Source organism: Rattus rattus, chromosome 7, assembly GCF_011064425.1.
Source record: "Rattus rattus isolate New Zealand chromosome 7, Rrattus_CSIRO_v1, whole genome shotgun sequence".
Lineage (NCBI taxonomy): Eukaryota > Metazoa > Chordata > Mammalia > Rodentia > Muridae > Rattus > Rattus rattus.
In genome coordinates, this window is record NC_046160.1 from 1,462,047 (window position 1) to 1,477,846 (window position 15,800).

At 36.7% G+C, this 15,800-nt stretch overlaps 1 protein-coding gene across 1 annotated transcript; it reads right to left on the reverse strand.

Annotated features, from left to right (window-relative positions):
• Nucleotides 1-3,605: 3,605 nt before the first annotated feature.
• On the reverse strand, nucleotides 3,606-3,884 carry LOC116905585 (zinc finger protein 431-like). The gene has a single exon (XM_032908593.1). It carries the CDS (start codon nucleotides 3,882-3,884, stop codon nucleotides 3,606-3,608), a length of 279 nt encoding a protein of 92 aa, XP_032764484.1.
• Nucleotides 3,885-15,800: the final 11,916 nt, after the last annotated feature.

Consider the following 15,800-nt stretch of genomic DNA (forward strand, 5'->3'; position numbering starts at 1 on the left):
GGCACCAATGGGAGGAGAAGCCCTAGGTCCTGCTAAGGCTCAAATTGCCAGTGTAAAGGAATGTCAGGGTAGGGAGGTGGGAAGGGGTGGATGGATGGGGGAACACCCTCAAAGAAGAGGGGGAGTATGGATGGAATAGGAGGTTTATGGATGGGAAACTGAGAAAGGGGATAGCATTTGAAATATTAATAAAATTATATCCAATAAAAAGTATTTAAAAGGCTAGAGACATGGCTAAGCAGTTCAGAAAATTTTATTCCCAGGACCAAGGTCAAGTTTTTGAAAACTTTCATCAATTTCTCTTATGAGAAGGCCAAAGGGTCTAATATTCATGGGAACCAGCATTCATGAGCATATACACACAGAGAGACAGACTGATATTACATGATGTTTTTCTTTTGTAAGGATGTATCCAAGTAACTCAGGTGTTAAGGTACCTGAAAGCTTACCTACAGAATTTTTCTTCATCATGTATTGGTTTATGTAAGAGATAGCAAGCATGTAGGTTTCAAGTACTTCTAAGTTGATGGTTTCTTTTGGAGGGATTTAAGAAATACTGTAATGCTGAAGGAAATATACCACTGGCATTAAGCTTGAAAGTTTACATCAACCCATCATTTCTAGTTCCCACACTGCTTCATGCTTCAGCTTGCAGATGAGCTCTGAACTTTCTGCTTTAAGTGCCATGTGACATTTGTTGCATTGCCACTTTCATTCTCACCCCATAACCCTCTGGAAGCCTAAGCCAAATTAAACTACTTTACCAGTTGCTTTAGATGTTTTATTTTACAGCAAAAACTAAGGCACTAATACACGCCCATAAAGCTTTACACCTAGATGAATTTTTCATGTAATTGAAGAGAATTTTGAATTATAAAAGGATGTCTTTTGTCCATATTAGCTTGCAAATAGAAAAAAAAAACAAGGAGGAACATCATAATACTTGAATATATTGTAGACACTTGTCAGATACTTATCCCATAATCTTGTGTAAGTAAAGGTAAGTTTGTTAAATAAGGATCTTACCAAATCCTTTATATTTAGAGACTCCATTTAGTATAAGTGCTTTTGATCTTTAAAGAGTATTGTGATAAACACAGTCTTTAACAGACTGATTACATACTATAGGTTTTACTCTTGTATAAAGTTACCATGAAGTGCAAACATTTACTACTGACTACTTCATGGTGTTTCTCTGCAGTATGACATTTTCTCATAATTTTAATGACTACTTCTACATGTAAAGGCTTTCCCAGATTGCTTGTCTGTAGCCACACATCTTCCGTATGCGTTCTTCAGGTATTCATAGATATGTATGTGGTGAAAAGATTTTATCACATTGCTTACATTTGTAGGGTTTGTAACCAGTATTTATTCTTTTATGTATTTAAAGACCACTAAAAAATACAAAGTATTTAACATACTTGTTACGTTCTTAGGGTTTCTCTCCAGGTTACACTTTTGGAGGGAAAGTGTGTGGTAACATACATTTTCCCCCCACAGGCTGTCACACCTAGTATAATTGTCCTCAGAAGCAGGCATGGGAAAACAGATAATTAGCTACAGAAGGAAGCTATGGTCTTCGCCTAATACTTTTTCATATCTTTGAATCTGGCAGGTAGTCAAATGCTTTTTCCAAAACAGGCCAATGAAGACCAATTCAGTTTGGTACTTAAAGTTTGAGTCAGATCCCAGGCCAGCAGCCCATGCAGAGACACACTGTCATGGTAGTACACCCAGTTCTTCCTGGTCCAGTCAAACCACTTGAGACTACTAGATGGATAAGATAGTCAGATTTGCTTCTTTGGGCTCTGCTTGTTGATTACCTAGTTCTGTATATCTCCACTCAGCTTAATGATGAGCATGGCATACTGAAGGAGACGCCATAGCCCTCCAGGGTATAGGACTTTTCTGTAAGATCTTCAAAGAACTCCATCAGGGCATTCCGCATCTCCTCTGGCAGTCTTTGATGAGTTATCTCTTCTCGAACACTTCTGATGTTCAACATTCCTTAATTTCTCAAATGCACCATGCAGACCCTCTGCTTTTTGTTGTTCACTATCTGACTCAGGTAGTAGAGGTTCACATGGACTTTGTGGATGGAGCAGGTTGCATTGGCTATGACTGAAGTCTGGAATCAGCTCCCTCCTGCTTGAGCCAGGTGGACCCAAAACACAATCAGAGCAGAAAGCCTACAGCACTTACCTGTTACTCCTCCCAGGTGGCAGTTCTGTGTGTATTTTTTTATGGATTAGGAGATGACTGTGTTGTGAAAAGTTTTTACTACATTGGTTACATTCATTGGCTTTCTCATTAGGGTGCATTCTTTGTGTATTAGTAGGTAACTAGGTGATGAAGAAGGTTTATGACATTGCTAACATTTGTAGGGTTTTTATGCAATATGTATCCCTTTATCTCATTGAAGATGATTATAATATGCAAATGAGGAAACTTCTTCTATGTATCACTTCTTTTTTATCAGCCTTGATTTCATCATAGGCTAAAACTAAGTTCATCACTGGAGGCTGTAGGGAGATGGGGACTTCTAAGTACAAGAACAGCTTCCAGTTTTTATTTTTCATTCCTCTAAAAATGACTTTTCCTAACTTTCATTTATGTTTTATTCCTCAAAACATAGTGACTGCTCCTAGATACAAAAGAGTTAATGGATATTACTGTTTAGACTATAAAACATATTCTGCATCAGTTGACATAGATTAGCTACATAAGGAGAGCCTCTCATCCTAAATCTTTATTGATGACAAAATGTAGGTAAATATGACTTGGCACAGATGTTTTTGTTTTTCAAGTCAAACATTTTTGTTTGTTTGTTTGTTTTTTATTTTTTAAATATTTTGGATCATGAATAGGAATGTTTGTATCCTAGTTCAGCTCCAGTGTTTGATCTCTGCCCTGATCAGTCAGTAGTAGCTTGATTGAAATAAGTTCTTGTCATTTGCATTGGCCTAGTGCTTGAGTAATGTTGAATCTCATTGAACCATAATATAAAGTCCTTAGCACATTGCTCATATTTACAGAATTTCACCATAGTTTTCACCATATTTACAGGTTCACCATAGTTAAATACATTCATACAACTTCTCCCTACTATGATTTTGTTCATGCCTTGAAAGATGATAATGAAACACAAAGATTGGGGTTGGGGATTTAGCTCAGTGGTAGAGCCCTTGCCTAGCATGCGAAAGGCCCTGGGTTCGGTCCCCAGCTCCAAAAAAAAAAAAAAAAAAAAGAAGAAACACAAAGATTTTACCACACTAGTTACACTCATAGGGTTTCTCTCTGGTATATATTATTATATGTTCTAAATGTCTCTGACTTAGAAAAACATTACCACATCGATAACATTCATAGGGTTTCTCTCTAGCTTGTATTTTTTAAAATAGGATGAGGTACTTCTGATTTACAAAGACTTTATTGCACTGATTACATTCACACAGATTGCCTTCTTTGTGTGTTCTTTCACACATTTGGAGAACACTGGGATATGCAAAGGCTATTGGTTCCATTCACAGGGTTTCTCTCCAGTATGTGTTCTTTTATGTTCTAGGAGATGACTGAATAAAACAATCTTTACAGTATTGATTTTATCCATAGGATTTCTCTCCAATGTGTGTTCTTTTATGAATTTGGAGATTACTTTGATATGCAAAGGTCTTATGACATTGCTTACATTCATAGGGTTTCTCTCCAGTATGGCTTCTTTTATGTATTTGGAGACTATAATGACATGTAAAGGCTTTACCATACTGGTTACAATTATATGGTTTCTCTACATGTCTTCTAGAACTTTGAAAGTGTTCTTTAATATAGTCATCTTCCCAATTGTAGCCTATAGCTGTGAGAATCCAGTAGGTCTCCAGCATCACATTTCTGTAGAGACTCTTCTGTGAAGGATGTAATAAAGTCCATTCTCCCAGAAGGAAATTCACCATAAGTCACTGCATTCATATTGCCAGTTCAGAGCTTTTCCTTATTTTGCCTCACCACACCTGACAGCAAATATCAGAGCACAGCCCACCAAATCACTTAAGCAGGCTCAGCTACTAAGTGAAACAAGCCTCTTTGCACCTGGAAGAAATGTCCTCCTCTTTGACTGACAGGTCTGACTAAAGTGTCTGATTGGCCAGCTTGTCTTAAGAGACATGAGCACTTCGCATAGAGTTTATGCTTGCTGGAGGTAAGCAGCTGAGTGATTCCATGCTCAGACTTCCAGTCTACAACTATATCTTTTTACTAAGGAGAAACATTTTAAGATTGAGTGTTCCAAGGCCTATAACCTCTTCATGTTGTTTGGCTGTGGTTCTTTGTATTCTTCCAATCTGCTGAAGGAATCTCTTCAGATGATGGCTAAGCAAGGCACAGCTTTATCAGTAAAGATCATTAGGAGATATTTTATTGCTACTGACTTTTTAAAACTAGTAGTATTGGGTTTTTTTTGTAGGACCCTGGATAATCTAGTCTCTGGTTCATGGTCACCTATGCAGTATTGGGTATGGAGCTCATCTCATGGAGTGGGCCATAAGTGAAGTCAGACTTTGGCTGTTGCTCGATGTTTTGTATCACCACTGCCCTGGTATATATTTGCAGGCATTGTTAGTCTGAGGGTATGTACCTTGGATGATGATTACATTTCTGATTGTTTGAGCAAGTGTTTCCTGAAAGCATAAAAGCATCCTTTGTGTATGTGCCCATGTAGTATAGCTGGCCCTTAAAGAAGAAAAATTCCCATCATTCTGATGAACTTCCACACTTACTTTTATAGGAGCTATAACAGTTTTCATTTCCACAAGCAAAGGATGAAGGTCCCCTTACTTCACATCCTCAGCAGAATGAGCAGTCTCTTATTTACTAATCATAGACAATCTATCATGTATAAGAAGAAAAGCAAAAGAAATTTTGATTTGTATTTTCTAGAGAGCTAGAGATGGCAAATTCTACTGTTTTTATTTTTAAAAGTTTAATTTGAAATTATTTCAAAGTGAAAAGCAATAGTCACATTCCACTTCAACTTAGTCCCTTAAAAAAAAAAAGAATATATCTGATAAATTCCAGGAAAAGGTACCGTCTAGGACTGGGAAGAGTTTCATTTTTTTCTTAATTTTTTTTCTTTTTTTCAATCTAAAATTTAAATGTTTTATCATATTCTTCTTTTTCATCATGTTCTTCCAGAATCTTTTCCCATTTATCCAACTTTAACTACCTTCTCCAAAAATACAACAAAATTCTCCCAAACCACGGAACAAAATAACAAAATAATAATAATAAAACTGTAACAAATATGAAAGCAAGCACATACACGTGCACACACACACAGACACACACAGACACACACACACACACACACACATGTGACCAACAATTATATGTTAGTCAACCACTACTAGATATAATACTTGCCCTGTACTTATTGATATAACCAGAGTCATTCCATTGGAGAAACCTGTTTCTCATTTTCCTATCAGGTGTAAGTAACAGTTCACTTGATAATGTTTATTATAGGTCTAGCTATTCATTCTTTCATTCAGACAGTTTGTAAATACAACAAAATTAAAATATCATTAGTTTAAAAAAATTACATGGAAGTTGGACAAGACAAACAAGAAGGACAAAGAGAAAGCAAAAGAGTCAGGTTCTCACTCTCAAGAATTGCATAAAAACACTTTACTTGAAGCAGTAATATATATCTACTGGACCTGTAAGTCCCTGTGTATGCTGCCTCCATTCTCTATGAATTCATATGAGCTTTGATGGTGTGGATTTAATGGGACTTGTTTTCTTGGTTTGCTCTATTCCTTCTGGCTTTTATACTTTTTCCAAAAAAAAGTCCTGAGGGAAATAATTTGTTGGAGACATCACTTTTAGGGCTGAATCTTTCAAGGTCAGTCTCTGCCTATGTAATGTCTGTGTTTTTTAATCGACTGCAAGAGTAAGGTTCTCTGATGATGACTTTTAGAGGCACTGATCTATAAGTACAACAAAATATCAGAAGTCTTTTAATGATACTTTTTTTAAAGAAAAATTTAGAGCAGTAGTATCTGGTTTTACCTTAGGACTCTTGGCTATGGAGCCTCTGATTCTTTGTTTCTCAGGTGGTGATAGATATGGCTTCCATCACATACAGTGGGTCTTAAGTCAAATCAGACATTGTTTGGCAACTCTCACATCTACAAGCTTTGTGACACCATTGCTCAGTCATAACTTACATCTAGGACACAGTGTTATATCAAAGGGATTGTGGATGGCATGTTGTTTATATTTTTCTTATGGTAGTGTTCCGATGTAATTTCTTCTGCATTAAAACAAGACAAATCAGTTTCTGCCTGTGCCCAGAGCTGACCCAGTCATACACCTCTCTGTACCCAACTTCTGTGGGGGAGAGAGATTGACTGTCAGAAGAGTGGACAGTCCTGAGAGCTCAGAAGATACCACCACTTCTGTTTACATTCCTGGCACAATAGCTATCTGCCTGTAGCTTTCTGGATACAGCAATCTAGGAGCAGTCAGCTAGAGGATCCTTCTGATCTCTGCCTGTGCCTGGACCTGAAAGCCAATCTAAAAGAACATCCACAAACCTGAGAGCAGAGGTAAGATCACCATTTCTGCTAAGAAGATCTGGCCTGTAGCCCTCAGGACACATGAACCCAGGAACAGACTGGAACAGGAAACTTTCAGTGTCGGCCTGCCCATGGAGTTGACCCAATCCCACAGTTCTTTGTACCCAGATTCTTATGTGAGAAAGCTGGTCTCCAGTAGTGATGACTCATAGGCTTAAAGGAGGGTCAAGCCACTGTCAAAGAGAGCAAGACCAGCTAACACCAGAAACAACCAGTTGGTGAGAGGCAAGTGCAGGAATATAAAGCAACAGAAACCAAGACTACTTGGCATCATCTGAGCTCAGTTCCCCTACCAAAGCAAATGCTGGATATCTAAACACACCAGAAAAGCAAGAAGTGGGTTTAAAACCACATCCCATGATAAAGATAGAAGATGTTAAGAAGAACATAAATACCTCCCTTAAAGAAATGCAGGACAGCACAGGTAAACAAGGAGAAACACTTAAAAAGGAAACACAAATATCCCTTAAAGAATTAAAGGAAAACATAACCACATAGGTTAAGGAATTGAACAAACCATACAGAGTCTAAAAATGAAAACAGAAAGAATAAAGAATAAAGGGAGACAACCCTGAAGATAGAAAACCTAGGAAAAAGATCAGGAGCCATAGACACAAGCATCACCAATAATACAAGAGAGTTAAGATATAATCTCAGGGGCAGAAGTTACCATAAAAACATTGAACAAACCATTAAAGGAAATTTAAAATGCAAAAAGGTTCTAACCCAAAATATCTAGGAAATCTAGGACACAAAGAGAAGATGGAACCTAAGGATAATGGGTATAGAAGAGAGCGAAGACTCTCAACTTAAAGGGCCAATAAATATCTTCAACAAAATTATAGAAGAAAACTTCTCTAACCTAAAAATGGAACAGAAAAGAAATTCCTTTTGTCACATAATAGACAAAACACCAAACATACAAAACAAAGAAAGAATATTAAAAGCAGTAAGGGCAACAACAATGCCAACCAACCAGAACTTCCAGGGACTAAGACACTACCCAAAGACTATACATGGACTGACCCTGGCTTCCAACCTCATAGGTAGCAATGAATAGCCTAGTAAGAGCACCAGTGGAAGGGGAAGCCCTTGGTCCTGCCAAGACTGAAACCCCAATGAAAGTGATTGTTGGGGGGAGGGTGGTAATGGGGGGAGGATGGGAAGGGGAAGCCCATGTAGAACAGGAGGCTGAGGGGTTATGGGGATGTTGGCCCAGAAACTGGGAAGGGGAATAACAATCGGAATGTAAATAAGAAATACTCAAGTTAATAAAGATAAAAAAAAAAAAAGCAGTAAGGGCAAAAAGGTTAAGTAGCATTTAAAGGCAGACCTATCAGAATTACACCAGACTTTTCACCAGAGACTATGAAATCCAGAAGATCCTGGGCAGATATCAGACAGAAGGTAACAGAACACAAATCCCAGCATAAGCTACTTATCCAGCAAATTCTTCAACTAACATAGATGGAGAAACCAAGATATTCCATGACAAAACCAAATTTACACAATATTTTTTCTAAAAATCCAGCCCTACAAAGGATAATAGATGGAACATTCCAACACAATTAGGGAAACCACACCCTTGAAAAAGGAAAGAAAGTGAACTTCTTGAAGCAAACCCAAGAGAAGAAAGCACACAAGTATAATCCCACCTCTAACCAAAAAATAACAGGAAATAACAATCATTATTCCTTAATATCTCTTAACATCAATGGACTCAATTCCCCAGTAAAAAGCCATAGAGTAATAGACTGGATATGTAAAGAGGACCCAACATTTGCTGCATACAGGAAACATACCACAGTGACAAGGACAACCACTACCTCAGAGTAAAAACCTGGAAAACAATTTTCCAAGCAAATAGTCCCGAGAAACAAGCTGGAGTAGATATTCTAATATCTAATAAAATGGACTTTTAAACAAAAGTTATCAAATAGATAAGGAATGACACTTCATATTCATTAAAGGAAAAATGCACCAAGATGAACTCTCGATCCTCAATGTCTATACTTCGAATAAAAGGGCACCTATACTCATAAAAGAAACCTTATTAAAGTTCAAAGTACACATTGCACCTTATATAATTTTAGTGGGAGACTTCAACAACCCACTCTCATTAATAGACACATCATGCGAACAGAAACTAAACAGAGATATAGAAAAACTAACAGAGGTTATGAACCAAGTGAATTTAACAGAAATTTATAGAACATTTCATCCTAAAAGAAAAGAATATACCTTCTTCTCAGCATCTCAATTTTCATTCTCCAAAATTGACCATAGTCGGCCAAAAAACAGGCCTCAACAAATAGAATAATATAGCAATAACCCAAGCCACCTATCAGACCACCGAGGACTAAGGTTGGTCCTCGATAACAACAAAAACAACAGAAAGCCCATATACAAATGGAAGCTGAACAATATTCTACTCAATGAAAACTTGGTCAAGGAAAAATAAAGAAAGAAATTAAATAATTTTTTAGGATTTAATGAATGAATGCACAACATACCCAAACTTATGGGACACAATGAAAGCAGTGCTAGGAGGAAAAACTCATACGTGAGTCCCTCTTAAAATAACTAGAGAGAACATAAATTAGCATCTTCACAGCACACTTAAAAACTCTAGCAAAGAAAAGAAGCAATTACACCTAAGAGTAGTAGATGTCAGGAAATAATCAAACTCAGGGTTGAAATCAACCAAGTAGAAAAAAGAAGAACCGTAAAAAGAATCAATAAAACTAGGAGCTGCTTGTTTGAGAAAATCAACAGGACAGATGAAGTTTGAGCCAGACTATCTAAAGGGCACACAGAGAATATCCAAATTAACAAAATCAGAAAAGAAAGGGGAGACAAAACAACAGAATCTAAGGAAATTCAAAAAGCCCTACTGCAAATCCTATATTAACAGAACTGGAAAATATAAATGAAATGGAAAATCTTCTAGACAGGCACCAAGTACCAAGTTAAATCAGCATTATATAAACCATCTAAACAGTCCCATAGCTCCTAACGAAATAGAAGCAGTTATTAAAAGTCTCCATAACAAGAAAAGCCCAGGATTTTAGTGAAGAATTCTATCATACCTTCATAGAAGACCTAATAACAATACTGTCCAAACTATTCCACAATATAGAAACAGAAGGAACACTACCTAATTCATACTATGAATCCATAATTATGCTTATAGCTAAACCACACAAAGTCCCAACAAAGAAAGAGAACTTAAGAACAATTTCCTTTATGAATATGGATGTAAAAATACTCAATAAAATTCTAGGAAACAGAATCCAAGAACACATCAAAACAATCATCCATCATGACTAAGTAGGATTCATCCCAGGGATGTAGGCGTGGTTCAATATAAAAAAAAATCCATCAATGTAATCCACTATATAAACAAACTCAAAAAAAAATCACATGATCATCCCATTAGATGCAGAGAAATCATTTGACAAATTTTAACACCACTTTATTTTGAGAGTCTTGGAAAGATCAGGAAGTCATGGCCCATACATACACATAATAAAAGCAATATACAGCAAACAATTGCCCAACATCAAGCTAAATGGAGAGAAACTTGAAGCAATCCCTCTAAAATCAGGGACTAGACATGACTACCTATTCACTCCTACTTATTCAATATAGTTCTCAAATTCCTACCCATGGCAATCAGACAACAAAAGGAGGTCAATAGGATACAAATTGGAAAGGAGAAAGTGAAAATATCACTCTTTGCAGAAGAAAAGATAGTATACCGAAGTGACCCCACAAGTTCAACCAGAGAACTACTAAGCCAGATATACAACTTCAGCAAACTGGCTGGGTATAAAATTTACACAAACAAGTCATTAGCTTTCCTCTATCCAAGGGATAAAGAGGCTGAGAAAGAAATTATAAGAATGACACCCATCACAATAATCACAAGTAACAAAAAAAACATTGGTGTGACTCTAATCAGGCAAGTGAAAGATCTGTATGACAAGAAGTTCAAGTCTCTGAAGAAAGATATTGAAGATTTCAAAAGATGGGAATATCTCCCACAATGATAGATTGGCAGGAATAATATAGTAAAAATGGCCATTTTGCCAAAAGCAATCTACAGATTCAATGCAATCCCTATCAAAATTCCAAATCAATTTGTCATAGAGTTAGAGAGAGCAATTTGCAAATTCCTTTGGAATAACAACATCATCATCATGAACAACAACAACAACAAGAACAAAAACAAAACAAAAGAAACAAACAAAAAACAAGATAGTGAAAACTATCCTCAATAATAAAAGAACTTCTGGGGGAATTACCATTTCTGGGCTCATGCTGTATACTTAGCAGTACTGATAAAAACTGTATGGTACTGGTACAAAGATATGCAGGTAGATCATTGGAATAGAATTGAAGACCCAGAAATGAACCCACACAACTATCGTCATTTGATCTTTGACAAAGGAGCTAAAACAATCCAGTGGTAAAAAAGATAGCATTTTTAACAAATAGTGCTGGTTCAACTGGAGATCAGCATGTAGAAGAATGCAAATCAATCCATTCTTATCACCCTGTTCAAAGCTCAATTCCACGTGGATCAAGGACCCCCACATACAACCAGATATACTCAAACTAATAGGAGCAAAAGTGATAAAATACCTTGAACACATGGGAACTGGGAAAAACATTCCTGAACAGAATATCAAGAGCTTATGCTCTAAGATCAAGAATCGAAAAATGGAACCACATAAAATTGTAAAACTTCTTTAAGGCAAAAGACACTGTCATTAGTTCAAAACCGCTACCCAACCAATTGGGAAATGATCTTTACCAATGCTACCTCTAATATATAAAAGGAACTTAAGAAGTTAGACTTCAGTGAGAAAAAATTCCCTATGAAAAATGTTGTACTGAGCAAAACAACAAATTCTCATTTGAGGAATAGTAAATGGCTGAGAAGTACCTAAAGAAATGTTGAACATCATTAGTCATTAGAGAAATGCAAATTAAAACAACTCTGAGATTCCACCTCAAACCAATCAGAATGACTAAGATAAACAACTCAGGTGACAACCGATGTTTGTGACGATAAGGAGAAAGAACACTCCCCCATTTTTGGTGGGATTACAAACTTGTACAACCACTCTGAAAATCAGTCTGGAGGTTCCTCAGAAAATTGGACATAGTACTATCTGATGACCCTGATATACGTCTCCTGGGTATACACTGAAAAGATGCTCCAACATGTAACAAAGATATGGCTTTCACTATGTTCATAGCAGCCTTATTTATAAAAGCCAGGAGCTAGAAAGAACCCAGATGCTCTTCAACAGAGGAATGGATACAGAAAATGTGATACATCTATACAATGGAGTAGTACTCAGCTATCAAAAAAAATGACCATGAAATTCACAGGCAAATTGATGGAACTATAAAATATCATCCTGAGTGATGTAATTCAATCATAAGCAACACATCTGGTATACACTCACTCATATGTATATATTAGTCCAAAAGCTCAGATTACCCAAAATACAATCTACAGACCACATGAATCTCAAGAAGAATGATGACCAAAGTGTGGATGCTTCTGTCCTTCTTAAATGGGGTAACAAGAATATTCACAGGAGGAGATATGGAGACAAAATTTGCAGCAGACCCTTGGATCCCACCCATATTCATATAACCACTAAACCCAGACAATATTTCTGGTGCCAAGAAGTGCATGCTGACAGAAGCCTGATATAGCTATCCCCTGAGAGACTCTGCCAAAGCGTGATATATGCAGAGACAAATGCTAGCAGTTAACCATTGAACTGAGAATGAGGTCCCCATTGCAGGTGTTAAAGGACTGAAGGAGCTAGAGGGGCTTACAAACCCACAAGAACAATGATACCAACCAAACAGAGCTCTCAGGAACTTAATCCTTACCCAAATAGTACATATGGACAGACCCATGGCTCAAGTTGCATATGCAGCAACTGATTGCCCTCCAACTGGAGGAGAAGCCCTTGGTCCAGTCAAGGCTGGACCCCTCATTGTAGGGGAATGTCAGGGAGGGGAGACAAGATGCGGTGGGCAGTTGGGGAGGGGGAACACCCTCAGAGAAGAAGGGGGAGGCTGAATGAGATAGGGGGTTTATCAACAGGAAACCGGAAAAGAGGATAAGATTTGACATGTAAATAGAAAATATCCAATAAAAAATTCATGATATGAAATTTTATACAAATTATAAAACATTTATCTTAAATGACAAAAACCAAGAGGAAGCACTAAAAATTAAAATTTTTGAGTGAGAGAGACAATAGTAAAGAAAATAATTCCTATAAAAATAGCTTGAGATAGAGAAAATAATACTGTGTCCATGTGTAGGTGGATACTAATCTAAAGTCCTTTCTTAGAAAATTTGTTTGACCTTTATAATACTCAGTTAGTTATTTTTGCAATGAAATCATTTAAGTTGGTAATTCTAAATTTTTTCAAAATGTGAAACTAAATGCCTTGAGCATGCCTGGTGCATCCTCTTGATAAACTGATGTTACTAGCCACGTAACAATCATTTTGTCTTAATTCTATTACATTTTTCCCATTGAACAATTTATAATTGTAAACTCTTTATGACAAAAACTTTGGGGCTGGAGAGATGACTCAGCAGTTAAGAACACTGATCTTCCAGAGGTTCCGAGTTCAGTTCCTAGCAACCACATATTGGCTCACATATTTGGATCTCATGCCCTTTTCTGATGTTTCTGAAAATAGTGACAATATGTTCACATACATAAATTAAATAAATATATCTTTAAAAAACTACTACTTTATTGTATTACCTTTACTTTTCAGCAAAGAACTTATTTTTTAAAATATTGTATAAAAGAATATATTACTTATTTTTTTTACACATTTTCTATTTAACAAGTAGCATGTAGCTTTTGCTACCCCACTTTTAGCTCTGTGAGGGCAGCACTACCAGCCCTTGCCTAGATAATACATGATCTATGGATAAATCAGCACAAACACACATGTACTGCTCAATTTCAACCTGACTTATTGACTCAATTGCTGGGCTCTTCTAAGCCTTCTTAGGCTATTGTGCCTTCCCCAATTTCTTAGCTCACCACATCTTAACTTTCCCTCTGCTTCAGTTGCTCAGTTAACTTTAGTCCCAACTCAACACCGTAACCTCCCACTTGGAGAAGGACCTATGTCATTCTGCCTGAAATTTCATATGGCTGGTTGCTTTCTGTCCCTCTGAAACATGGTGAAAAACTTTCCTCCACTGTGTCTCCTCACTTCCCTATGGGGACCTAGAATCCTGCCTGCATCCTTTCACCCAGCAAATGGCCCCTAGTATTTTTACTGATCAAGAAATAAATTGGAACAAGGGCCTAGCATTAGATCCACCCCCTACAGAAGCATGCTTTGACTTAGTTACATTTTTAATCTTCTCCAACTCAGGATTCTTAACTGCAACATCATCTGATATTTTTCCTAAGAATTCCAACTCAGAAGAAAGTCCATTCAGAATTTAATTCCTCAGCAGCTCACATAGAAATTTCAGAGGCTATGAGTTCTTACCGGCAGTTAAATTCTTGTTTTTCAGTCTTTGACCAGACAAAATTAAAAATTCCCATGGAAAGTAGGTAAAAAATATTTAGTACAACACAAGGCACATGTTTTTTTCATTCATAGATTGATTTGGTAACCAATCTTGCAAAATATGTGAGTTCTTGTAGTCTCTTATACCTTTGAAACATTAATATAAAATAAGTAAGTGTATACAACATATGAACTCAAAATTGATATGTATATTGATGATCCTAGAAATTTAGTTGCTAAACAGGAAGACTTTTATGAGTTCTGTCATGTTGGGCCACATAAAGATGTCAAGCCAATCATGGATAAACAGCAAAACTCTGTCTTTGAAAGCATGACAATCAACAATAGCAATGTGATACAAACAATATGTTCTATATTTTGATTTTACATGCCAATCATTAATTATATTATCACTTACAGGAATATGCCATTTCATTCTATAGTACTTCCATCTAACACACACCTGCTGTTTATTCTATTTGCCTTCTCCCAGTATGGCCATGTAGGACTCCTTATACTGCCAGTAAAAACCTGAGCTGTCAAAATAAAAAATTGTTAGGTTTTGTCTAAATGGCATAGAGAAATCTTGGAAACAGTTACCAGTGTTTAACAGGTGCTGGGAAATACCCATGATTTCCAAAAGTCTACACAATGATATATAGGTTCAAGGTAATATATTGACTCAGAAATGTCCAAGGTGAATTGGGGTGAAGGGGAGTCTTATGGGAATATTGCAGAGATATTGTTTTTAATGAATGCAAATTAAACTACAATAATATACTATTTTATCCACTAAAACGATGATACTAAAACAATATCTGTATTCCTGTATTCTGTGCTGGTAATATGAATAACTCTGACTGAATTCATTATAAAGAACAGATATTATTTTTCATGATCCTAGAGACAGTGATTTTCATAGTCAGAATGCTACAATTTGGCCTGGTGAGAAATTTTTGGGGTGCTGTTATGGCAGAAGTACAATGTTTCAGTCTGGTCAGATACAGCTGTTGTAAAGCCTCCAGGTCAGCAGCAGAAAGGACACTGTTACTGGAGGTCTATCTTTTAAAATCCACAGCTGTCTGTACTACTTCATCATCAATACCTCAGTTTGAAAAGGATTAAGTATTTCTGTGATTTTGTCAGTGTCAAAAGCATTCAGCCCATTCCAACGAGGAATTATATCTATTGGTAAGAATGAATCCAAACTATCTCTTCCATATTGCCAATCAGAATGGAAATTGATAAGGCTTCTTTAAAGTTAATTTGGGTGTAACCCACAAAGTTAAACCTAAAGTGACTAAACAGCCTACCAATTTTGCTCCTACAGAGAAAACCCCGTGCTGCTTTCATTTTGAAAAAAGTTACAAAAAGTTTCTCACTAAGGCTGCTAACCTTCTGTTTTTGAGAGGATTTACAATTCTTTAAATCATATTCACTTTACATCCTGCTCACAGCCTGCCCACAAGGTCCCTCCCTCTCATAATCCTTTCCCCCATACCCCTTCTCCTCTGAGTGGGTGGTGTACCCCTGGGTATCCCTCATCATGACAAATCAAGTCTTTGCTAGGGTAGTTGCTAC

Bases quoted from the DNA above. Each gene is read 5' to 3' on its own strand.
- LOC116905585 (XM_032908593.1), bottom strand. From the start codon at position 3,884: ATGCTGGAGACCTACTGGATTCTCACAGCTATAGGCTACAATTGGGAA.